The sequence below is a fragment of the Lagenorhynchus albirostris genome, chromosome 9 (genome assembly GCF_949774975.1).
Source record: "Lagenorhynchus albirostris chromosome 9, mLagAlb1.1, whole genome shotgun sequence".
Taxonomy (NCBI): Eukaryota; Metazoa; Chordata; class Mammalia; order Artiodactyla; family Delphinidae; genus Lagenorhynchus; species Lagenorhynchus albirostris.
Window position 1 is genome coordinate 51,404,500 of NC_083103.1, and position 26,083 is coordinate 51,430,582.

At 41.1% G+C, this 26,083-nt stretch overlaps 1 protein-coding gene across 1 annotated transcript in view; it reads left to right on the forward strand.

The window, feature by feature from the left end:
- The first annotated feature begins 486 nt into the window (after positions 1-486).
- MRPL48 (mitochondrial ribosomal protein L48) overlaps positions 487-26,083 on the forward strand; it is a 62,714-nt gene continuing 37,117 nt past the window's right edge. The window contains exons 1-4 of the mRNA XM_060160860.1: positions 487-552; positions 13,541-13,708; positions 23,775-23,827; positions 24,832-24,869. Of these exons, the coding sequence (XP_060016843.1) occupies positions 487-552; positions 13,541-13,708; positions 23,775-23,827; positions 24,832-24,869 (325 nt within the window). The remainder of the gene's footprint in view (positions 553-13,540; positions 13,709-23,774; positions 23,828-24,831; positions 24,870-26,083) is intronic.

Sequence of the window (26,083 nt, forward strand, 5' to 3'; positions counted from 1 at the left end):
CACATATATGACTGTTGGGCCAATGGTAATTAATAAGTATCACCTTAGGCTTTCAAATCTGTGCCAGTTTTAACAATAAATTATATGGTCACCCTACCTCTAAGAATCTGATTTTAAGTGGTTCTGAGATCCTAACCACAGGGCATTAGGACCTTGGAAAGGTTTTGTGATGACATTTCCTTTTGAAAACTAAAACCCGCCGGCCTCCTGGGAACTGGAGGCAGTGAAGGAAACCTCTGCACTTCACACGAACGCCCTGCTACCAATTGGCAAACAGCCCTTTCCTCTGGGTCCTGATAACCGGAGACTAAAGAGAAACACTGGGAGGATAAAAGCGGAGGTCAAAGAGCGAAGTGCTCCCCCAACCCGTCTCGGTCCCGCCACACTCAGTATGGCTGCTCCTGTCGGAAGTGGGGGAGGGATGCACCACCTCTCGTACGCCCCAGAGGGGCGGGCACTAGGAGCCAAATGAGCTTCAGCGGACCAATGGGGAAAGGCAAGGGGCGGGAACTCGCCAGGGGCGTGGGCCAGAGGGCCGCCGGCGCGTCTTGGGTGAGACGGGCCTTGCTCGCATATTGTGGTTACCACGTTATTCCCAGTTCTTGTGGCTGGATTTTGCCCTGTCGTGAGCTACCGTCAGCGCTTCCGGGTTGAACTCGAACTGAGCTGATCAGCCCTCACCCTATCCAGTGCTTGTCCCTCCCCTTCAAAGCCAGCCCTTGTCAATGCCCAGCTGGCCCCTCCCTCGTCTTTGAGATGACTCATCTCTGTATCCCAACAATAAATTGGCGGCGCCAGGTGTGGCCTAACACGTTTGAACTTAAAACATTTTTTTTCTGATTATAAAAATATATGCATAATTTAGGAAATTTGGGAAAGCATAATGAAAAGAAAAATGCTGATAGCCCACCGGCCAGAAATAATCATGACTGATTTTTGTCATTCTTCCTTTTTTTTTCTGTGTATCTATTTTAACACAATTGGGATAATGCTATATAAAGTCATGTATTCTTTGTTACAAAGTAAGTATTTTTCTTCGTCATTTTAATTGAATATATAGTATAAAGTATTCCATGGATGAACGTGCCATAATTTTTGTATTTCTCCAATGGGCAATTAAATACTTGGAGTTTTAAGTGAATAGCAGGTTAGGGGTGGGGCAGGTAGAGAAGGAGAGACAGCCAAGAACTGGCTACTCCACAACTTGATCTTCCCTTTGTAAAGTTGTTCCACAAGAATTACAAGATTTTAGAGCCTTTAGACACTTTACAGTCTTAGGATTCTAGAGTATTACACTCTTGAGAAACTCAGAATCATAATATCTTGGGGTGGTAAGGATCTCTGAAGAAACAAAACCAAACTTTCACCAAACGTAGGAGTATCTAATAATCAGAGCCTTCTCAAAAGTTGGGTCTTTTCGGACTTCCCTGGTGGCGCAGTGGTTAAGAATCCGCCTGCCAATGCAGGGAACACGGATTCGATCCCTGGTCCGGGAAGATCCCACATGTTGCAGAGCAACTAAACCCCTGCGCCACAACTACTGAGCCTGTGCTCTAGAACCTGCGAGCCACAACTACTGAAGTCCTCATGTCTAGAGCCTGGGCTCCACAAGAGAAGCCACTGCAATGAGAAGCCCTTGTACTGCATCGAAGAGTAGCCCCCACTCGCCACAACTAGAGAAAGCCTGCATGCAGCAACGAAGACCCAATGCAGCCAAATAAATAAACACATACATTAAAAAAAAAAAAAGTTGGGTCCTTTACATTTAAGATGTTGCCTCTTACTAGATGTACTCAATCTTTCTCCTGTGTTAAAATGGCTGTAACAACTCTTCACAGCCTGGTCAAGAAATATGTTAGGTCTTCCAGCCCCAACTTCTGGTAGGAGCTTTCCTAGTTATCTAAATGTTGTCTTGCACTACAGTTTCTAATTAGGCAGATAAGCAGGATAGAGAAGGGGGAGTTTTCCATGATTTTATTCACTTATTTATTTACTTGACAGGAGAGAAATAAGTTTTGATCTCTTTTGTTCCCTCCCATGGGACTTTCCATGGGAGTAAAGGGACTGACTGCTCAGGGGGCCTGTAATAATGATAAATTGGCCTGAATGTGGGTCTCCAAGTAACAATGATCAAATGAGATAATGTTGAGAAGTAGAGGCTGGATGAAAAGGGCATTGGGCTAGGAGGCTAAAACCTGAGTCCACTTTCTAGCTGTGTGATGTTGAGCAAGTCACTTCAATCCTCTGAGTCTTAATTTCCTCATCTTGCGATGAGAATGTAAGTCCCTCTTTACTTTCTTTATAAGATTGTGGTGAAGAATATTTGAGAAAATGTCTGTGAAGGTGTTTCAGGAAAAAGAAAGCACTGTGTTGCTGTTATTATTAGATGGCATAAATATTTTTTAAAGAAAGTTTTGAAACTTTTGAAGAATCATAATCCAGAAAAATTGGGGGAGAAGATACGGCAAAGGTCAAGTGGCATAGTAACTCCCCTAGGCCTATATGACTGTGCATGTAGGGGAGTCCTTCATGAGGTCAGTGACCACTTCTTACTTCATGACAGCATTATCAACAAAGGGTGACTTCTGTTTTACTCAGAAGAATTTACTTCTTTGGCTTGGAAGGAACAGGGTTACCTCAAGTGATTTAGGGTGGAGATTTGTTGAGCATTTCATGGTAGGGATACACTTGCTGGAGGACCCTGAAATGCTGAGCAGTCCAGTCTCAGGAAGAGTTGGAATTCAGGAAGAGAGGGTGGTTCTAGATTTGAGAAGGGGCTAGGGCCCACAATAGAGTTGGAAGGTCCTCTTAGCCAGACTTGAAGAATAATCTGTTCACTTGGATTGAGTTTTAGTTTCCTCATCTATAAAGTGGAAAGAATAACGAACTGCCTATGTATGGCAGAATAATGGAATCCAAGACCATTAGAGATGGAGGGCCTTCAGAATTGTATATACATATAATGGATTAAAAGGGAGCTGTTCTAATTAAAGAAGAAGGCAGGAGTTTTGGAGGGTAGCCCTATCTACTTGGCCTTTCCCTTGATCTTAGAGCTTCTAGGGTATCATCCTTATTGTACAGTTTTGGATATTGAAGTCTGGAGAGAAGTGACTTGCTCGGGGTCACATAATGGTAGTGCTGGGACTTGAAAACAGGTTTCTTGAACTCCAGCATGATTTTCTTTCCCTGAATATAAGCTGCTTCCTAAAACATGATAAGAGTATGTATAAAAGGCTGAGATTGACAGGAATAAAAGTATTAAGACTCCAAAGGATAAATGGGTAACCAGCAATTCACAAAGGAAATAAAATTGTATAACAAAGCATGGGAAAGGTTCAATCATACTAACAACAGAAAATGAAAATTATGCAATTTATACTCTATCAAATTTGAAAAGATTTTTGATATGAAATTTTTTACTTAACAAAATTTGGAAAGTTTTCAAATATATTAATATTCAGTGTTTCTGGAGGTGTGGTAAAACAGGAAATACAGAGAAATAAAGTGATAGCAATTTGACAAACTATATCAAAAGCCTCAAAATGAATCTACCTGGAAGTAATTCTGCTTCTCATGATAGCTATCATTAGGAAGTAATTTTAACATGAAAATTTAGTATAATCTATAATATTAAAAGTAGACAATTTAGGATCCAATGATACATTTTTGTAATAGAATATTATTCAGCTACAATATGATGTTTGCAATGAGTTCTTTTAGTAAATTAGGGTATAGATTATGTTATAATATACTGGAAACAAAACTACCTTGGATGCAGACCATATTAAAATTATTTTTAAAATACATGGATAAAAGAGAAATATAATGAAATGTTACCATACTGGCTGTCTTTGGGTAGTGTTGATTTTGTTTATTTTTAAAAATAAATTTATTTATTTTATTTATATTTATTTTTGGCTGCATTGGGTCTTCGTTGCTGTGCGTGGGCTTTCTCTAGTTGCGACGAGCGGGGGCTACTTTTCATTGCAGCGCGCGGGCTTCTCATTGCAGCAGCTTCTCTTGCTGCGGAGCACAGGCTCTAGGAGTGTGGGCTCCAGTAGCTGTGGCTTGCGGGCTCTAGAGCATAGGCTCAGTAGTTGTGGCGCACGGGCTTAGTTGCTCTGCGGCATGTGGGATCTTCCTGGACCAGGGCTTGCACCCATGTCCCTTGCATTGGCAGGCGGATTCTTAACCACTGCGCCACCAGGGAAGCCCTATTTGTTTATAATTTTCTATCTTCTCCAAATATTTTGCAGTAAGTATGCCCTCCCCCCCATTTTTAAGAAACAGTCCTCAGAGACTCAAATAGGAGTAGCATATCATGAGAACTATTTATATTTTGATTAGGAAACTTGGGGGCAAAGATGTTAGTATACATCAGCAAGCCCAGTGTTTGTCCACAGATATTTTCTGGTGCCTCCAATATGTACATGCAATAAAGATGCTGAGAGAAACACAATGCTGAATCACACAGGGATTCTAAAATCAAAGAACATCATCTGGGGGTCAGACAAACACATCTGTAAAGAACTATAATACAAGTGGTAAAGTCCAAAAGGGAGGTATAGGAAAATAGGTTGAACAGAGTTATCAGCGTAATAGAAGCAATGGGTATATGAATAGGAGTGGTTGGAATGGTAAATTGGAGATAGATTGTGAGAGTTATGAATTCCAAGGAAAGGAGTATGTTGTTAAATTGGAAGGCTATAAGTAGCTATTGAAGGTTTTGGTTTGTTTTTTAATGTTGTTTTTTAAATCATGATCTCCATGATATATACTTCAGGAAGGCAGCTTTTGGAAATAAACTGGAGTGGGGATGAGACTGAAGGCTGTAGATCAATTAGAAGCCAGCACAATAGTTCAGGTGAGAGACAGTGAAAGTGGATCTTGGGAAGTAGATGTGGAGGTAAAGAGGAGGAGGCATTCAAATAAAGTCAGATAACTGGAGGATAGGTTAATTGGAGATGAAGGTTAGAAGCTCCTATCTCAGTAGGTCAAGAAAGTATTCCCATCTTCTGAGGAATTTATTTCAAAATCAGCCTCCACATCATGATTTTGTAAAATCTGCACTTGTGTCTCCTATGCCAAGCTGCCAGGGAGGAAAATTACACTAGCAACTCTGAGTAGGTTGCTAGAGTGAAATTACAGCTTTTCTGTTTCTGTTTTTTAGTACACATGTGATATCTGGGGCTTGAGCAGCAGCAGCACAAAGGATTCTTCCTAGTCCGTAAGAAGAGTTTTTCATATGTCGAGTAATGGTGTACATTAAAAAGGTGGTTTAGTGCAGGCCAACCTGAAAGGGATGGGAGGAGGTGGGAGAGGATGGCCTCTCAGGTATCCAAGTACCCCAGTATCCCTATGCTGGAGGACCTTCGTGCTGCAGGTACTCTCCCGGTATCCCTGTGCTGGAGCCCAGGCTGGACCAACCTGAACACAGGTTCTGGGCTTCTAGAAAGATTCTCAACTGAGTTGAACATGTAGCTGCTTGGTGAGAGGTTCTTTGCACCCTCCCCCTCTCTTCTTATGGGCTTCTAAGATCTCATTAACCACTTGAGCTTCCCTCTTGCAGCCTCTTCCATCATCCTTTCTCCCTCTTTCTGGAGTTAGGTAATCCCCACTCACTCGGCCCAGCCCTGCACAAGCAGAAAACTCCTGGTAAAGTACAGGCTGGGGAGTCAGCACCATTTCTTTCTGGCTTTTTTTAGGTAGCCAGCTCTCTTCCGTCTCTGGCCTTCTTTTTTTTTTTTCCCTTTCAAGTATGATTTTCTTTGTACCAAAACTATACCAAAAAATAGAAGCAGAAGAGTCCTACTTGAAGCTAAAATAGTTTTCAGTTGGAGGTAGCTTAATGCATATATTTTCACTTAAGCCAGAAATTAGGGCTATTTGACACCCTTGGGAAACTTTTTATAATAGGTACCACAGAATTATTACTTTAAAGGAAGTTTAACCTGAGATCAAACATATTCTTTTAAAGGGTCTCCCTTTATTCTCTCTTGTTCCCTAAAGCTTTCTCAGATGTGGTTGTGCTGTGGGCTGGAACAGATATTTTTAAAAGCTTTTAAAGACAACTGGCTTGTAAAAATAAAGCCAGAAAGGCAAAAGTTTCTCCATGCTTTTGTGTGTGTGTGTGTGTGGTGCAAGATCTGGAAAAAAAATCTAAAATTCATAATTATATCTAGGAACCTATAAATATTCACTCATTCATTATTCCTTTTACCATTTTAGGAACCTCATTGTGTTCTACAAACTGTGCCAAATGCTGGGGTTACAAAGAAAAATGAAGAATATTCCTTTAAGAATGAGCTACACAGGACTAAGTATAACATTAAGTGGACAAAGATTGGGAGACATGGGCTTCCCTGGTGGCGCAGTGATTGAGAGTCCGCCTGCCGATGCAGGGGACACGGGTTCGCGCCCCGGTCCGGGAAAATCCCGCATGCTGCGGAGCAGCTGGGCCCGTGAGCCATGGCCGCTGAGCCTGCGCGTCCGGAGCCTGTGCTCCACAACGGAGAGGCCACAGCAGTGAGAGGCCCGCATACCGCAAAAAAAAAAAAAAAAAAAAAGATTGGGAGATATCTGTCTTGAGGGGGAGGAGAAATTTACAAAGCTGAAGAAGTTGGTGCTTCAGTGCATTTAGCCTCCATTCTTATCTGGGAAAAGACTGACCTCATTGTTAGTTCCTCAGTTAAGTTGCTTGGGGCCCAAATTCATGTGTGTTGTGTAAATGCCAATTCACCAAGTGTTGGTTTGAGATTTAGGATTGGCAATGGAAGGATCTCAGAGCCTCCAGTTTGCTTTTTGCTGTTGTTGACCATAAGAATGGACTTCCAGAGCTAATAAAATCTATTGTCATTACCCTGTTTTTGTCATGTACAAGGTGTTTAAGCTTAGGCAAGCCACCTATCTTCTTCCCTTAGTTTTGTCATCTACAAAGTGAGAAAACATACCTATCATCCTACCTTTGGTAAAACTGCATAATGTTCATGTAGGTGGTTTGATTATCTGTGTTAATCTTTGAGGTGGAATAAAAAAGAATACTCTTTAAAAAATGCTCACAATTGGGACTTCCCTGGTGGTCCAGTGGCTAAGACTCTGAGCTCCCAATACAGGGGGCCCGGGTTCGATACCAGGTCAGGGAACTAGATTCCACATGCCACAACTAAGAACCCACACGCCGCAACTGAAGATCCCACACTCGGCAATGAAGATCCTGCATGCCGCAACTAAGACCCGGCACAGCCAAATAAACAAATAAATAATGCCCACAATCTAGTGGGAAAGACATACAAGTGAGCAAATAGTTACAATATGCTGTGTTGAGGACATGAAAAATAGGCCAGAGAAGCATAGTGGAGGGACCATACCTTCCTGTGAAATGCATTCAAGAGGCTAAATAGGAAAGGTAACATTCAACTTGTGTCTTTTAAAGAGAAGTAGGAGTTTTCCAGGTGGATGAGTAAAGAAAGGTCATTTCAGCAGAGAAAATTGCAGGTACAAAGGTAAGGAGGTGTGAGAGAGTATATCATGGTTGAAGAATTACAGGAATTTATGTTGACTGGGGAGTAATATTTGTGTTGAAAAGGGTGGCAAATGAGGCTAGATAGGTAGACAAGTTCTACAGAGTGAAGGACTTGGTATGTTGTATCCAGGAGTTTGGACTTAATACTATAGGCTACTCTAGGGAGCCACTAGCCATATGTTGCTATTTACATTTTAATTAAAATTAAATTAAAATCCAATTTCTAGGTTGCACTAGTCACATTTCAAGTACTCAATTGCCATAGGTGGTTGGTAGCTACCATACTGGACAGAGCAGATAATAGAACATTTACATATTTGCAGAAAGTTCTGTTGGGCAGCACTGCTACAGGTAGTGTGTGGGGAGCATTAAACGTCCTTGGGCAGGGAAGTGAAGTGACATGGTCATATTTGTGATTAGAAATATCACTCTGATGGCAGCATTAAGAATGGCTTGGAGGAGAGGGAGAGAGGGATTTGTCAAATCATTTTAAAAGTGAAGTGATCATAATTTACTATTTGGTTACCTCTTCCTTAGCCCTACTGTCTTAGCTGCCTCCCCTCCAGTATCCCCGCATCATGAAGGCAAAACTATCCAGAATTTAGGCCTAAAGGATTTACTTCAGGCAGCTCTTACAGGTGGCATTCAAATGTTTCATCCCTTTTCTTCTATTTCTCCCAATGGGGAGGTCACAAGGGATTTGTTGAGCCTCAATCTATTTCCTACTCTAGGCTGATGGCCCAAGAGGCTTTTAGAAAATAAAGAGAGGGGAAGCAGCATATCATATGCCTGGGAGAATGGGAAACTGGCTTCTCTGCCACCTATTTGTAGACGGGTACTCGGTACTCATCCCAGGATATAACTCAGAATGTCCCTTACTGCCCACATCTAATCAGGCACCATTCCTGGTCATTATACCTCCTTAACATCACTTATATTAATTCCTCTCCATCTCTATCAGTGCCTTAATTTAGGCCTTCCTTCTTCTCTCTTATATTACTCCCTTAGGGAGCTTGCAGGTTGATGAGCACCTGAAGATTTGGGGAGAGTGGTATGCTCAGAGAAAGTATGGAACCTCCACCTCCTTTCCCCATACTTTGCCCTATGCATCTCTTCCATCTGGGTGTTCATCTATAGTCTTTATCATATCCTTTTATAATAAACTGGGAATCCAGTTTAAAAAATTCCTCCCTTAGTCTTCTGGCTGGACTTGCTGGCTTCATTCTCTCCTCCACTATTCCACTCTTCACTGGCTCCTGACTGGTCAAAGCTTCCCCAACCCTTTGCCCTAGGATTTACTGATGTGACTCTGTTCTTCCTCTCTAGTCTCCTCTGATCTTCCTCTCACCATTTTTTCTCTATGTCTACATTTCAGCCAAACTTGAAGTTCCCCAGACATTCATCACTCCCTCTTTTTCAAAACCACATAGTGAGTAAATGGCAGAAGCAGGATTGGATTCAATACATATTCTCTCATCCTTATGTCTGCTTATGTCTCTACTATGCCACTTGTGAAAGTGCAGACAGAAATGCCATTGTAGAGATGGGTTAGAGGTAGGAGAAAAAAGAGCTAGAAGAAGAGGAAGATTTCAATCTGTTCACCAGATGCGTATTACCATGGTTCAGGCCCTGGAGTAGATACTGGAGATACAAAGACAAGTCTATAGAAGGATGAAGCAAGAAGGTAGGAGCCTTAGTACCTGGAAAGTAGCCTTTGTTGAGGTATGCCTGGTATCCCCAAGAGAGTTTTAGTTTTTAGAGTCTGGAGACAAAATAAGTCAGAGAAGCTACAAAATAATGGATAGGGAAGGGTATCTGATATCTGTATGAAAGTGTCCTTCTGGGAAGTTCAGTAAGCTCATATACCTTCATAACTCATGACATAATCAACAAAGCTTGGCAACAAAAATATAGATTCCAATACATTAATAGATATTGCTAAGGTATCTTTACATCCATGTATGCTGATTTCACCTCCCTTTTGGGTCCTTGATTCCTGACCTTTTAAAGTATTCTAGTGTAAAAGGGAAGCCTTTTACTTCGATACATAGAACTAATTGTCCCCTTCTTTTTACCTCTTCCCTTCAGCTTCCTCCCTCCTCAGAGTGTAGGAACAACACAAAGATGGATTTGTATCTTACCAGATAGCATTTACCTGGACTAGACAAGGAAAAAACTCTCTGGCTTAGCCAACCTGTCCTTTTGGAAACCTGTATTTGCAGTCCTATGGAGCCGAAGGAGCACAGGTGTTGAAATTAGCCAGCTCATCGCTTACAGTGTGCCTTATGTTAACTAGGTAACTTCTTTGTGCCTCTGCTCCTCATCTATGAAATAAGTATAAGATCCCCAGCTTCACAGGGTTATTGGGAGAATAACCTGAAAAGATCTGACCTGACACACTAAGAACTTGAAGTGTTTTGTTTTGTTTTGTTTTTTCGATTTAAAAATTCACTTCTGGGACTTCCCTGGTGGCACAGTGGTTAAGAATCCGCCTGCCAATGCAGGGGACGCTGGTTTGATCCCTGGTCCGGGAAGACCCCACATACCGCGGAGCAACAAAGCCCGTGCGCCACAACTACTGAGCCCACGTGCCACAACTACTGAAGCCCGTGCGCCTAGAGCCCATGCTCCGCAACGAGAAGCCACCACAATGAGAAGCCCGCACACCGCAACGAAGAGTAGCCCCCGCTCGCCGCAACTAGAGAAAGCCCGCACACAGCAAGCAATGAAGACGCAACGCAGCCAAAAATAAATAAATAAATTTATTTAAAAAAAAAATCACTTCTAAAAATCCCAACAGCTTTTAGATACCAATGCAGACAATAACCTGTGGTGGAGCTATGACTTGTCTGCTATTTCCCCAGGAAGAATGAATTGCCATCTCTGTGCTGCCCCCAATACTTTACACACAATTCTGCTATTTCATCTGCCATACTATGTATTAATTATTTGTTACTTTCTCTTTCCCATGTTTGATTGGGAGTTCCTCAAGGACTGACATCCTGTCTGATTAATTCATTCCAGCATCTGGCACAAGATGTGTAGACCCGACTTCTAACCTCGATGTAAAAGCTGATTGACCCTAAGTGAATTTTCCAACATTCAATTGCCTCATAAAAATTGATAATAACTATTTAAAAATTTTTTTAAATTTTTTTGAGGTATGCGGGCCTCTCACTGTTGTGGCCTCTCCCGTTGTGGAGCACAGGCTCCGGACGCGCAGGCTCAGCGGCCATGGCTCACGGGCCCAGCCGCTCCGCGGCATGTGGGATCTTCCCGGACTGGGGCACGAACCCATGTTCCCTGCATTGGCAGGCGGATTCTTAACTTTCCTGCACCAGGAAAGTCCCCAAAATAATGAAATTTTGCCATTTGCAACAACATGGATGGACCTGGAGGGTACTGTGCTTAGTGAAGTAAGTCAGACAGAGAAAGACAAATACTGTATGTAATCACTTATATGTGGAATACAAAAAATAAAACAAACTAATGAATATAACAAAACAGAAACAGACTCACAGATATAGAGAAAAAACTATGAGGAGAGGAAAGGGAGGAGAGACAAAATAGAAGCAGGGGATTAAGAGGTACAAACTACTATGTGTAAAATAAATAAGCTTCAAGGATATATTGTACAGCACATGGAATATAGCCAATGTTTTATAATAACTTTTTTTCTTTTTGCGGTATGCGGGCCTCTCACTGTTGTGGCCTCTCCCGCTGCGGAGCACAGGCTCTGGACGCGCAGGCTCAGCAGCCATGGCTCACGGGCCTAGCCACTCCGTGGCATGTGGGATCTTCCCGGACCGGGGCACGAACTCGTGTCCTCTGCATCGGCAGGCGGACTCTCAACCACTGCGCCACCAGGGAAGCCCGATAATAACTATTTTTTATTTGAGTGGCCGCTATGTGCAATGCATTATGCTCAGTGCATCATTTAACTGTGAATTTGTCTCTTTAGGTGGTCTCTTAGCAACTCTTCTCCACAGGGGTTAAGGGCTACCTCTGGGGGACGTAGATTTACCTACACAGCCCTTTGTAGCTCCTTGGAATTTCATCATAGGAAGGATTGATAAAGCAATAGGACAAGGTACCTTGGCAGGGTTTCTGACAACAAAGGAAACTCCCTGTTACTGAAGACCTATTCATATTTACCAGTTTTTACACCTTTTCCTTGCTAAGTACAAAAATAATAACAAAAACAGTAGCAGCAGCAATAATAACAGCAACAATAAAAATAACTGCATATTTGTTATTTCACTTGATGTTGACTTTGTAACCATGCACTCCCTTCATACAGAGTTTATATGTATATCTCTGTAACTGGAATTCCTCATTGCTTTATAATTGTTTACAACTTGGCCTCCTTACTAATCTCTATGAGCCACTTAAAAATTGTATATATTTAAAGTGTAAAATATGATTATTTGATATACATATACCTAGTGAAATGATTACTACAGTCAAGCTAGTTAATATACCATTTCCTCACATAGTTAGCTTTTTGCGTGATGAGAGCACCTGAAATCTACTCTCTTAGCCTATTTCCAGTGTTCAATATGGTGTTATTAACTATAATCATGCAGTACATTAGATCTCTAGATTTATTTATCCTGCATAACTGGACATTTGTACCTTTGACTAACATCTCCTCATCTCTCCCCTTCACCCCCACTGCCCCAACCCCTGGTAACCACCATTCCATACTCTGCTTCTATGAGTTTGACTATTTTATATTCCACATAGGTGAGATCGTGGAGTATTTGTCTTTCTGTGCCTGGCTTGTTTCATTTAGCATCATGTTCTCCACGTTCATCCATGTTGTCACAAATGGTAGGATTTCCTTCTTTTTAAATGCTGTTGTAATATTCCATTATACATATACTGTTTATACTGTTTTTGATAGTGGCTGTATAAATTTACATTCCCACCAGCAGTGTGCAAGGATTCCCTTTTCTCCACATCCTCACCAGCACTTGTTATCTTCTGTCTTTTTGATAATTGCCATTCTAACAGGTGTGAGATGCTATTTTGTGGTTATGATTTGCATTTCCCTGATGATTGGTGATGTTGAGCGTCTCTTCATATACCTATTGACCATTTGTATGTCTTCTGAGAAATGTCTGTTTAGATCCTTTGCCAAATTTTAAATCAGGTTGTTTTCTTGCTATCAAGTTGAGTTCCTTATATATTTTAGATATTAACTCCTTATCAGATGAATGATTTGCAAACATTTTCTCCCATTGCATAGGTTGTCCCTTCACTCGCTGATTGTTTCCTTTGCTGCACAGAAAAACTTTTAGTTTGATGCAATCCTCTATGAGCCACTTAAGGGCAGGGACCATGTAAATATTCATCTCTGTCTTCCCAAGTTTCAAAGGATTGGCACAAAGTCATGCTAAGTAAATGGTTGATATGTGTAAAATAAGTAAATGAATGTGTGCTGTGACATTATCTCATGTGAGAAAGGGTATGTCAGAGGGAAAACACTTTGTATAAATGAGACAGTTTGAAACTCAGCTCTGCCTCTGTCGGTTGGCCCTAGACAAGTCTCTTAACCTCCTGCAATATCCTTACATGTAAAATCCAGTGATAATATCTAACAGGCTTGTTATGAGGAGTAAAGTGATGCTCTGAGCATAATGCGCTGTACATAGTGGTCACTCAATAAAAAATAGTTATTATCAATTATTATGAGGCAACTGAATGTCAGAAAGGCTCACTTAGGGTCACTCAGCTTTTAAATAGAGGTTAGAAGTCAGATCTCCACGTCCAGTGCTAGACGCTGGAATGAATTAATCAGGCAGAATTTCAGTCCCTGAGTAACTCGCAATCAAACACGGGAAAGAGAAAGTAACAAATAATACATAGTATGGCAGATGAAATAGCAGAATTGTGTGTAAAGAATCGGGGCAACACAGGCAATTCATTCTGTCCAGAGAATTCGCAGTGATGGTGACACTTGAGCTGTAGTGGGCGATTTCTAGACACTGAGTCTCAGAAGCTGCCGGAACCAAGGTGCTGCGGGACTTGAGTGAGTCTCGGTCGGATATTGTTACCGGACCGGATCGAGGCCGTTCCGTCAGTGTTTTCGGACGCCCAGCGGTCGCGGCTTCTTGGGCCGATCTTCAGCTGGCACAATTACAGGCCGCGCAGCAGCAAAGGATGAATGGAGCTCTGGGAAAGGTAACGTAGGTTCCACGCATGCTGGGCGCGGGGGAGGTAGTGAAAAGAGCTGAGCTGCGAAGTGGCCGCGGGGCTCTCACGCTGCTGCAGACATCCGGGTAAGAGACTTGGGAGAGAACAAGGCTCTTCCCAGAAGCACGTGCGGCGCCTTGTCAAAGGGTTGCGCTTAGTCGTCTGCTCCCGGGGCGTTAACCCGCGCGCCACGCCCCCTCGCCTCGCATTGGCCGGAGCCCCGCAATGGGAATCACAGCGGAATAGGTCCAAATAATATGTACGACCTTGAGCAGGTCATTTTATTTTTGCTTTAGGTCATCAGCTTCCAGATTTTTTTCTAAGAATACCGTTTTGACTCTCTGAACAGATTGGGATGTGAGGCTACTTGGTGACAAGGGAAGGGTAATAATAAAAAAATATTTTTACTTACAAAACCTTAATTACGTGACTGCAGTAAAACCGTGTAAACCACGTAAAGCATTCCTTGACTTTCCCTTGTTCTCTTAACAGATTTCAGCTGTGCTTTTTCAGTTGTACCATGCTGCTTAGAATAATGACCTTTTTTTTTTTAGCAATTCATGTTAAAATTTTATTCAAGGCATTAATTTGGAGACTGTACTCCATGATACACAGCATGATCGTTGCTGCTCATGGATCTACTGGTCCTAACTTTGGGGCAGCCCCTGAATGTCTCTAGGTTTGTTTCCTTAAGATCCCAAACCTCACTTCATCCTTAATGAAGTAACTCTCTGTTGTTCACTTTAGCCAAATTGTGAGAATTTAACTACATCTGGTGAAAAGATAATAGAAAAAAATCAAAGTTTTAAAATTTAACTGTTAAAGATGGTCAGATTGGTGGCTCCATGCTCCTGCTCTAAGAGCCTTGATTCTGAGGAATGCTGAAAGGGAGGGATCATTGTTCAGGGAATACTGTTTTTGGCCATTCTATACTCCTGAAGAGCCCATGGAAATCTGTCATAGGCTATCACCTAAAGATACAAGGGCATATAGGGCCCGTCTGGGTCTGATGCCACTGTTCCCTTCCAGACTCCTTTGTTACTGACTTCACTCTTCCGTTCTGCCCTATTGCTTTGGCCAGGTAGTCTCTTCTTTATTTACCAAATACTGAATTCCTAATCTTTGATCTTGTGGAGCTTTCTCACTTGGAATGCCCTCACCTTTTTCACCACCTATCCAAATGCTCCATGGTTCAAGGCCCAGCTCAGGTCTCATCTTTTCCTTAAAAGCTTTCAGACCATTCCAGCCAAAGTGCTTGTTTATTTTTTGAACTCTTAGCTGGTATTATCTTTTGGCATCTAATCATATGCAGTCCTGTGACCATCCTTGTCTCAGCCTGTCTGGAAGTGTTAGTTAATGCTTTACATTTATAAGGAAAACACATGGGATTTGCATCAGACCTGTGTTCTATCTCTTGCTAGCTGTGTGACCTTAGGCAGGTTATTTGACCTCGCTGTGCTTCAGTTTCTTATCTGTAAATGCTGATAATGGTGCCCATCATATGGAATCGTTGTAAAGATTATAGAAGATAATGTAAGAGTATTTTCTAAGTGTGAAGGACTATACAAATAGGAATATTGATATTATTCTATAGTTAATAAACTGCTTTCATTTCCATAATTTTATTTGAGCTTCATGATATGAGATAATCCTGGCAGACACAACAGATAAGGAGGTGGAAGCTACTGGTGCAGTGTCTGGTACATAATAGGTTCTCAAATTCTTTACCAAATGCCTGAATGAACGAATGCCTTGCTTATAGGTCAACAGTCTCTTTTGTGGTAGTGCTGAACTGGAGCCTAGATTTTCTACCCCTCCTAAAACCCCACTGCCTTTCCTCTTCTGAGTATTTTGCATCTCCCTAATTTGATAATAATCTTGGTTTCTCTCATCTGTGAAATGAGGAATGAAAACCTTCCTTGACCTTCCCAGTTGTCAGTCCTTCCCTTCTTTGTGACCTGTGCAGCCCATTATACTGATCTCATTTCAGTGTAATAAATAATTTGCACATCTACTTTCCTCATTAGCAAGATTGAGGGTAGGGACTTCCCTGGTGGCCCAGTAGTTAGAATCCGCCTGCCAATCCAGGGGACACGGGTTCGAGCCCTGCTCCGGGAAGATCCCACATGCCGTGGAGCAACTAAGCCTGTGCGCCGCAACTACTGAGCCTGCGCTCTAGAGCCTGCGAGCCACAACTACTGAGCCCACATGCCACAACTACTGAAGCCTGTGCTCCTAGAGCCCATGCTCTGCAACAAGAGAAGCCACCGCAATGAGAAACCCACGCACCACAACAAAAAGTAGCCCCCACTCGCCGCAACTAGAGAAAGCCTGCATGCAGCAACGAAGACCCAATGCAACCAAAAATAAATAAATTAAAATAAAATAAAAAATTAAAGAAAAAAGAAAGATTGAGGGTAGGCAACTGTATTTTCTTCATGTCTGTATATATGCAGCCTACAGTGTACTTGACCTGATAAATATTGAATGAATAAGTGAATGAAAAAATGTTGACATTATGTGGTAAGTACACAGTAGAGCTGGGACTAGAACTTCAAACTCTTAGCTCAGTGCCTGGGACCCTAAGAAATCATCTCAAATTTTAGATGAGTGAGAAGCTCAGCTTTACTGGAATAAAACTGGGTGGATCACATACCTCTTTAGGTTAACAGAAGTAGTAAAGCAGCATTGATCCAATTAAGACACTAATGCTGATAGTCATCAGACTTCAGAAAACATTGTTTGATCAAGATGGAAGGATGGTGCCTGTGGAAGTCAACATGCACAGGAAATTGGTAGTGACTCACCTGCTGAGTTACTTTGCAGAGAAAATGGATGGTGTTGGAGTGTCAAGCTCAGGTCTGGATGTCACTCACCCTCAGATTACCATTCTTTTCGGGGATTACCATACCCTTGAACCACAAGGATATGATTAGGGGAGTGGTGGTGATCACAAAAGATATGCTAGCCTTACCAGTCCAGAGGGAGCAACCTTGGGGACTGATCACATAGTAAGATGTTTTCAAATGAAACACTGAAGGCTAACGTGGAGCAGAGTTCATATGAACAAATAGCAGTGAGGATTGAAAAAAATGACAAATCAACAGACATGAATTAGGAGGACATAAGAAGATATGAAACAGGAGGACAGAAATTTCAGAGGGCCTAGCAGGGCAGGGAGTCCAAAAGCCGAGCAAAATGGTTAAGAAGTTGGCTATTTCCTGGTCGCTACTAGACTGTAAGTTCTGGAGGACAGGGACATTTCTCTATTTTGTTCATGGTTTTATCTTCAGCACTTGTCACATACTAAAGTACATATTGTTTAATAAATGAGGAACTGAACAATCACCACAGTTATTGTCACTGCTCCCAATTTGACCGTTAACAATGTGCCTTGCACTTGCTAAGTCCTTTTCATATAATATCTAATTTAATAGTATCAACAACTCTATGAGTTTTTTTTATTTAACTTATTTTTTTATACAGCAGGTTCTTATTATATGAGTTGCTTTATAACCTGTTTAGAGATAAGGAAGTGAGGTTTGGAGAGATTTACTAATTTGATCAGCAAATATTTATTGTGCACTTGCTATGTGCCAGAGAGTATGCTAGATGCTGGGATGTAGTAGTTCCTGTCTTCAAGGAGCTTATATTTCCAGCAAAATAGACTAATTAAACATATAACTACCTTTTGCTGTATACCTGAAACTAGCACAATATTGTAAATCAACTATACTTCAATAAAAAAGTATAATTACTTAACTAATTGTGATAAATGCCTCAAAAAAAAGATTCTGTGTGCTATATGGTGTGTATAACAGCAGAATTCAAATAAGTCTGAGCAGTCAAGAAAGTTTTCTTGGTGATGTTACATGACTAAGACTTAAAGAATAATAGAATTTAGACTGGGAGAGCATGTGCGAAGGCCCTGAAATGAGAACACGTTTGGAGTTCCAGAGGGCCCAGAGGAAATTGGAAGGGAGAGAAGCAAGGGAGCTTGTATCAAGGGAGAGTGTGAGGAGAAGTATGGGGATGTTGGGGAGATGGTAGGGGATTGGGCTTTCATTTCAGTGACCACAGTTGTTTTGAAACATTTTAGTCCTGGAGGAAGGTAGGGAATTGGGCTTAACAGAGCTCAGCTGTGGCCTAGAAGTGCCATCCAGCAATATGGTGTGAGGCCAGATATTCCTTTCTTCCTCCCTTCCTCTCAATCTCTCTCTCTTTCTTTCTTTTTAAAATCGAGATATAATTCATGTACCATGATATTTACCCTTTTAAAGTGGATAATTTAGTGGTTTTTAGTATATTCATAAAGTTGTTCAGCCATCATCACTAATTCCAGAACATTTTCATCATTCTAAAAAGAAACGTTGTACCCATAAGCATTTACTCCTCAATTCCCGCCTCTGCCCACCCCCTGGTAACGACTCATCTACTTTATGTCTCTATGGATTTGTCTGTTCTGGTCATTTCATATAAATGAAATGATATAGCATGTGAGGCCAAGTATTTCTTTTCTTTTTTCTTTTTTTTTTTTTTTTGCGGTACGCGGGCCTCTCACTGTTGTGGCCTCTCCCGTTGCGGAGCGCAGGCTCCGGACGCGCAGGCTCAGCAGCCATGGCTCATGGGCCCAGCCGCTCCGCGGCATGTGGGATCTTCCCGGACCGGGACACGAACCTGTGTCCCCTGCATTGGCCGGCGGACTCTCAACCTCTGCGCCACCAGGGAAGCCCCAAGTATTTCTTAAGTGACTTGCGAAAGATCATACAGCTAGTAACGTGGAGGAGCTGATATTCAAACCCAGGTCTGTGTGAATCTATAACCTGTGTTCCTAACTGCCGTAAAGACTCAGTGCAAAGACAGGCTTTGATAGTCACCATATTAAACACATTCAGAAGAGAATGGCCAAAGAAAAAATTACAAGCAATCAATTTCGAAAGAACTTAGGAAAAGGTCAGCTTGAATACCACTTATTAGCTGTGTGCATCAGACATATTAATTAACATTTCTGAGCTTTGGTTTCCTTACAGTAAAATGGGGGTAGAAATATCTACTTCACAGAATGGTTGTGAGGGTTAATGCCAATAATATTTGGCATAAAGCAGGTTCTCAACAAATGGTAGGATTATTTAGGCTATTATTATTATCATTATTATATGAATTTCGCTGCTATTAAATTGGTATTGTTCTTTTGAGAGGTAGTATGGCAGAATGGAAAACATGGGTTTTAGAGTCAGATCTGGTTTGAATTCTTGGCACCTCTTACCAAACCTATAACTTTAGGCAATTTACCTAAGCCTCTGTTTTTTCCTCTATAAATAGAGGCAATTATTTCAATGCCTCTATTAGAGGATTGGTGTAAAGATTGAGCAAAGTGCTTAGCACAAAGGATGTACTCAATAAGTGATAGTAACAATGCTATTTTAAATAATATTTGCTGATATACAAATATATTCTGTTAATATTCATAAGACAGTTGCTTGCCTCATGGGCCCCTTACCCACTTCTGTCACCATCCACCCCAGGGCTCTGTTGTCTGAAGTTACTCACACACCATAGATTTTGCCCCGTGACTTCAGTTCTTAAGTAGCTGTGTAGTCCTTTTCTGGTTCCTGACTCCCGAGCTCATGGGACAAGTATTTTTGCAACCCACTGCAACAGCTCTGTCCTCATTCATTCATTCAGTAGAGTCACTGGCCTTCTCTTCCATTTGGTCCGGAGCTGGAGCTGCTCTTCATTTGCTGACTGCGGGGAGAGAGTATTTGTGGATACAGTCCCAAAATAGATTACTTTTGTCCTGATAAATGATGCCGAGCATTGCAGGGGAGAGGAAGCACATTTCCCAGAGCTGAAAGGGAGAGTTCACACCACAGTTTGAATGTCTTCCAGACAGTTGTCAACCCTTAAAAAGGTTTGGCTTTTAGATAATTAAATCCATAGCTATTGTGGAGACTCAGAAATCTGAACAATTAAAGTGAGGAAAAATCAGTCTCATCTAGATCTTTCTTCCCATCCAATACCTCTTCTGTATGAAGTGACCCATTTAAGAATACATTCTGTTCACTCTGATTTCTATTCTGTTTGTCGTGGTTGATAGATCTTGCACCTGGAGGGATGTTAGAGTCATCTGTTCTAAGTCCAGAGAGGGGAAAATTACTAGCTAATCACTAGTATGGTGACCAGTGGGGGCAGAGCCAGCCAGAGCTCCTGTGTCCTGGGGCTCCCAGTTGCCTGCTTTGTCTTTTATGCTGGTCAAGAAAAGGTTAAGCATATTGTACACATGTTTACAAAGTCTTTTAGTATCTGATTTAATTGTCATTTTTAGGATTGTCTGCATACTTTGTCCTTCCTTCTGTTATTCATATCCTTCCCAATCTTCATGACCTCACATTCTCTGGGACACTTTTCCTAAATTTGATCATTTTCCCCCCTAAATTCCTAAACACTAACACATTCATTTATGGGAGAGAGGGTGTAGAATAGTGGAAAAATTATAGGCTTTGGAGTCAGAGAAACCTAAGATCCTATGCTAGTTCTGATAGTAGCTGTTTGACTTTGGGTAAATTACTTAATCTCAGTTTCCCCAACTGTAAAATGGGATAATAATATTTATCCTGTAATGGAATTATGATTTAGACACATGGTGGGTGCTCAGCAAAATAGATGTGGGTGGTAATAAATGGTAGCAATGATTGTCACTCATTCACTTCTTCCTAATCATTTATTTATTTACTAAAACAACAGGAAGATGATATGACTCTTGCCCTTGAGGATCTCTTGGTTTAGCATAGTGGCCTATGGGTGATGTTAAGAGTTTCAGTGAATCTCTTGAAGTAGTATGCAAACTTTTTTTCCCCCCTTACTTACTTAATTTATTTGATTCTACATACTACATTTTTTTTTTTTTTTTTTTTGGGCCACGCCATGCGGCATGCGGGATCTTAGTTCCCTGACCAGGGATCGAACCCGTGCCCCTTGCATTGGGAGCGTGGAGTCTTAACCACTGGACCACCAGGGAAGTCCCCACCTGCTACATTTTAAAAAATTGAAGTAGAGTTGATTTACAGTGTTTCAGGTGTACAGCAAAGTGATTCAGTTATATATATATGTATATATACACATATATATAGATTCTTTTTCATATTCTTTTCCATTATATGTTATTATAAGAATATAGTTCCCTGTGCTAAGTATGCAAACTTTTGTATATTTGTGTCTATATTTATTTGTCTGGGGAGAAGTTTCATGATTTGGGGCAGATTATCAGCAATATCTGATCTGTAACACCCCAAAAGCTAAGAACTTCTGGCCATCAACACCTGGATTCCCTGCCAGAGGTGCTTGTTGTTTGTGCCACCTATTTTGACTTAATCATATAATACTGTGGTATTGCTTAGCTGTTTAATACAAATGTGTATTCATATCTTCAGCCATTCAAATTCCTATAAGACAGGGGTTGTGCTTACATTTTTTAAACAGCTTTATTGAGATATAAGTCATATACCATACAATTTGTCCATTTAAAGTATACAATTCAATGGCTTTTAATATCTATAGAGTTGTGCAACCATCACTACAATCAATTTTAGAACATTTTCATCACCCCAGAAAAAAAACCCATATCCCTGAGTTGTCATCCCCAGCTCCCCAGACCCCCCCAGCCCTAGGCAACCACTAGTCTTTCTTTCTCTATAGATTTTCCTATTCTGGCTATTTCATATAAATGGAGTCATACAATATTGGCCGTTTGTGACTGGCTTCTTTTATTTAGCATAATGTTTCCAAGTTCATTCATGTTGTTATATTTTGTTTTTACAGTCCCTTTCATATTCATCACAGTAGTTGACACATAATAGGCTTTTTAAAAAATTTATTTTTATTTCTTAAAACTTTATTTATTTTTGGCATCGTTGGGTTTTCGTTGCTGCGCGTGGGCTTTCTCTAGTTGCGGCGAGCGGGGGCTACTCTTCGTTGCAGTGCGCATGCTTCTCGTTGTGGTGACTTCTCTTGTTGTGGAGCACAGGCTCTAATCACATGGGCTCAGTAGTTGCAGCGCATGGGCTCTAGAGCACGCGGGCTTCAGTAGTTGTGGTGTGCGGGCTTAGTGGTTGTAGCTCGCAGACTGTAGAGCGCAGGCTCGGTAGTTGTGGTGCACGGGCTTAGTTGCTCCTGTGGGATCTTCCTGGACCTGGGATCGAACCCGTGTCCCGTGCATTGGCAGGCGGATTCTTAACCACTGCACCACCAGGGAAGTCCAGGCTTTTTTTTCTTAATTTAAAAAAATATTTATTTATTTATTTACTTATTTTGGCTGCGCCGGGTCTTAGTTGCAGCATGCGGGCTCTTAGTTGTGGCATGCAGGCTTCTTAGTTGTGGCATGCAGCCTTCCTAGTTGTGTTATGTGGACTCTTAGTTGCGCCATGTGAACTCTTAGATGCGGCATGCGTGCAGGATCTAGTTCCCGAGCCAGGGATCGAACCCAGGCCCCCTGCACTGGGAGTGCAGAGTCCTACCCACTGGACCACCAGGGAAGTCCCCATAATAGGCTTTAAAAAAATAAAATTTAGAACAGTTTTAGAATTACAGAAAAGTTGCAAAGATAGTACAAAGAATTCCCATATACTTCATACCCAGTTTTCCCTGTTATTATCTTACATTAGTATGGTACATTTTTCATAATTAATGAACTGATATTGACATATTATTATTAAGTCCATACTTTATTCATATTTCTTTCATTTTTTAAAATCCAGTGTCCTTTTTCTGGTCTAGGTAGGATCCCATCCAGTATATTATATTACATTTAGTCATCATGTCTGCTTAGGCTCCTCTTGTCTATGACAGTTTCTCAGACTTTCCTTTGTTTCTGAAGGCTTTTACACATAATAGGCTTTTAAGACATAAATGTTGAAGGAACTGAAATTGTTCCTCATAGTGGACAGGATTTTCTCTTTGTGTTATGGGACCTTAAGGGCATTTATTATTTATTATCTAGTTACTTTATAAAAAGAACTCCTCTATGTTAAGCACTCTCTTAGTAAACCTATAGCAGTGACCTTTTGAGTGGGTGCCACCAGGGCAGAGTGAGATTAAAATAACTGGGTTGTTGGGGGTAAGATTGTGAAGAGTGGGGGAAGCTGCCACTGCAACTGCCTTCTCTCATTATTATTGTTTTGTTCATGTTGCTATATTATTATTATCATTATTATTATTATTATTAAGAGAGTGTGGTGTAATAGAGGCATAGTCTTTGGAGTAAAACAGTCCTCTTAGCCACTTATTAGCTATAATTTCTTGGAATATAAATTCTATGGGCCTCAGTTGCCTCACCTGTAAAATTGCCTTGCAGTGTTTTGAGAATTAGGGAAGAGTTCAGAAAGTCCCTTGCATGGCGACTGTGCTTGACACATACATAATAGTTGTTGATTGATATTAGAAAATATAAATTAGGGACTTCCCTGTTGTCCAGTGGTAAAGAATCCACCTTCCAATGTAGGGGACGCAGGTTCAATCTCTTGTCAGGGAACTAAGATCCCACGTGCTGTGGGGCAACTAAGCCCATGCGCCACAACTACTGAGCTCATGTGCCACAAACTACAGAGCCCATGCACCCTGGAGCCTGTGTGCCACAACTAGAGAGAGAAAACCTGCATACCACAACTAGAGAGAAGTCCGCATGCTGCAACGAAAGATCCCACATGTTGTAACTAAGACTTGACGCAGCCAAGAAAATGAATAAATAAATAAGTATTAAAAAAAAGAAAATATAAATCAAATTAGAAAGGGGAAATAGGGTGAAAAAAAAGCAATCCAAGTAGTACGGGGGGGTTGGGCTTCTGTTTTTCGAGCATTTTCTCTAGTGGGTAGAATAGGAAAGAAGATGGCCTTGGTTTGCCTGCATGTTTGGTATTAACTGTAGGGCAGTTTCTTTGCTAGACAAGAGACTTTGGTTCCATTTTGTTTTGTGTACTGTGGGTTTCTAGCCTCTTTGTGAAGAGGTACTTGGAGATCTGTAAATGCTTACAATTGTTCTAACATGGCTATTTTGCTGTAGGCGCTGTGTCTGAGGAATGACACCATTTTTAAGCAAGCCTTTTCCCTCTTGAGGTAAGGATATTAATAACAGTAAAAATATAGTTAATATTTGCATTCCACTAGGTGGTTCACACAGCATTCTTCTTTCATCATCTCCACTTACATGTTTACTAAGCATCTCAAGCATTAACTCCCCTGCAAACTTACTCCTTCCCCATTCTCAGTAAATGACAACTCCATTCATCTAGTTGCTCAGGACAAAATCCTTGGAATCATCCTTGACACTGTTGTTTCTCTCACTCTACATCTAATTCTTAAATAAATCCTGTCAGCCTTGCTTTTGAAATATGTTCGAATAATGCAAGGCTATTGCAAGAACGACTTCACTGGTCCTCTTCCCTCAGTTTCATGTCTTCCTATTCATTGCTCACCTATTGCCAGGGTTAACTTTCTAAAACTTAAACTTGATCAAATCACTTTTGTGATTAAACTGCCAGGAGCTTCCCACTGCCCACACAAAGTACAGACAAAACTCCTTAGCACAGTGTTTGAGGTTTTCATAACCTGACCCCTGATTACCTCTTTTACCCTGCCCCCTTCCCTGCTGCTTAAGTGCCACTCACATCCACCTGCTTGCTGTTCCCCAGATATACTACTTTCATACCTCTGCCTAGAATGCTTTTCCTGTTGGGCTAAATAATCGAGAATAGTTCTTAATTTTTAAAACCTCATTTCAAATAGTTTCACCCCTCATGAGCATGCTTTCCTTTGTATTCCACCAAATCTTGTACATGATTTTGTTCTGGATCAGCGCTGTATTGTGGCTCGCATCTGTTTACATATCTCTCTCCCAGCTAGACCGTAGATAGAGACATTTTACTTACTTTTGCATCCTCAGGACCTAACAGATTGACCCATAGTAAGTACTTAATAATGTTTATGGAAAGAAGAGAAGGAGGAAATAAGGAAATATGTAGCATTGATATATCCTTAATGAGGAGCATACAAGTTTTGGTAGCTTTGCAAATAGATGTGGGTATCTAATTGTATTCAACATACTTTCTTCCTCTTTTTAGGTTCAGAACTTCAGGAGAGAATCCCATCTGTTCTGCAGGTAAACAGTTATTTCCTGATGTAGTCTTCCTGCTTTAAGTGACCCTCTAACACTCTAATAATTTTGTCTAAAAAGATGCCTAACATATCTTTGAGAAGAGTGCCTGGGACCAAATCCTACCCCTCACGTGGAACAGGACAAAGGGCAAGAACATAAAGTAGTGGTTTAAGAGCAAGAGTTCTGTAGTAAGTTTGGATTCCAACTCTACCACATACTATTCTGTGACTTTTAAGTACCTCTCCATAGCTTGGTTTCCTCACTTTAAAAAATGAGAATTATAGTACAAACTACAGTGAATTATTTGAAGATTCAGTGAGATAAAACATATAAAGTGCTCAAAAAAAGTTAGTATTGGGACTTCCCTGACGGTCCAGCAGCTAAGACTCCACACTCCCAATGCAGCGGGCCCACGTTTGATCCCTGGTCAGGGAACTAGATCCCACATGCCACAACTAAAAAGTGATCCCACATGCCACAACTAAGACCCAACACAACCAAATAAATATTAAAAAAAAAGTTATTATTATTATTGCTACTATTTCAGACCTGTCTTTCATGTCCATTATCTACCAGGCTAAGGCTTTTCTTCCAGTATTTTATCCAAAATGAATGTTCATTCAATTTGGTCAACTCAATGAATTTCAATCTGTTTCAACCCTATTATTTGCCAATTTTGCTTTGTCTATTATGTGACACATTTCAAAGCAGCCATTGGATAGTAATGACATCTGTTTTTTGACTGAAGAGTATCAGAAACAGGAAATTCCCTGGTGCTCCAGTGGTTAGGACTCTGCACTTCCACTGTAGGGGGCACGGGTTTGATCCCTGGTCAGGGAACTAAGATCCTGCAAGCCGCGTGGTGTGGCCAAAAAAAAAATAAATAAGTATCAGAAATAAAGGAATGGGAGCAAGGAAGGGAACTAACATTTACTGAGTGCCTAGTATGTGCCATGCAGTGCATAAGAAGTTTTACATCCATTAATTATTTCAGAAGATGGTGGCAATGTGTAGAGAATCACCACTTCTACCAGGCCTAAAGCCCAGCTTCTCAAAATATGTGCTTCTTTTTATTTATTCATTCTCTCAACAAACATTTATAGGACCAGGCTGTGTTTGAGGTGCTGGGGGTACAAAATTAAGATGATATAATCCTTGCCATTTGGAACCTTACAGTGTTATAAGAAATAATTTTTTCCCAAAAGAATAATATAATG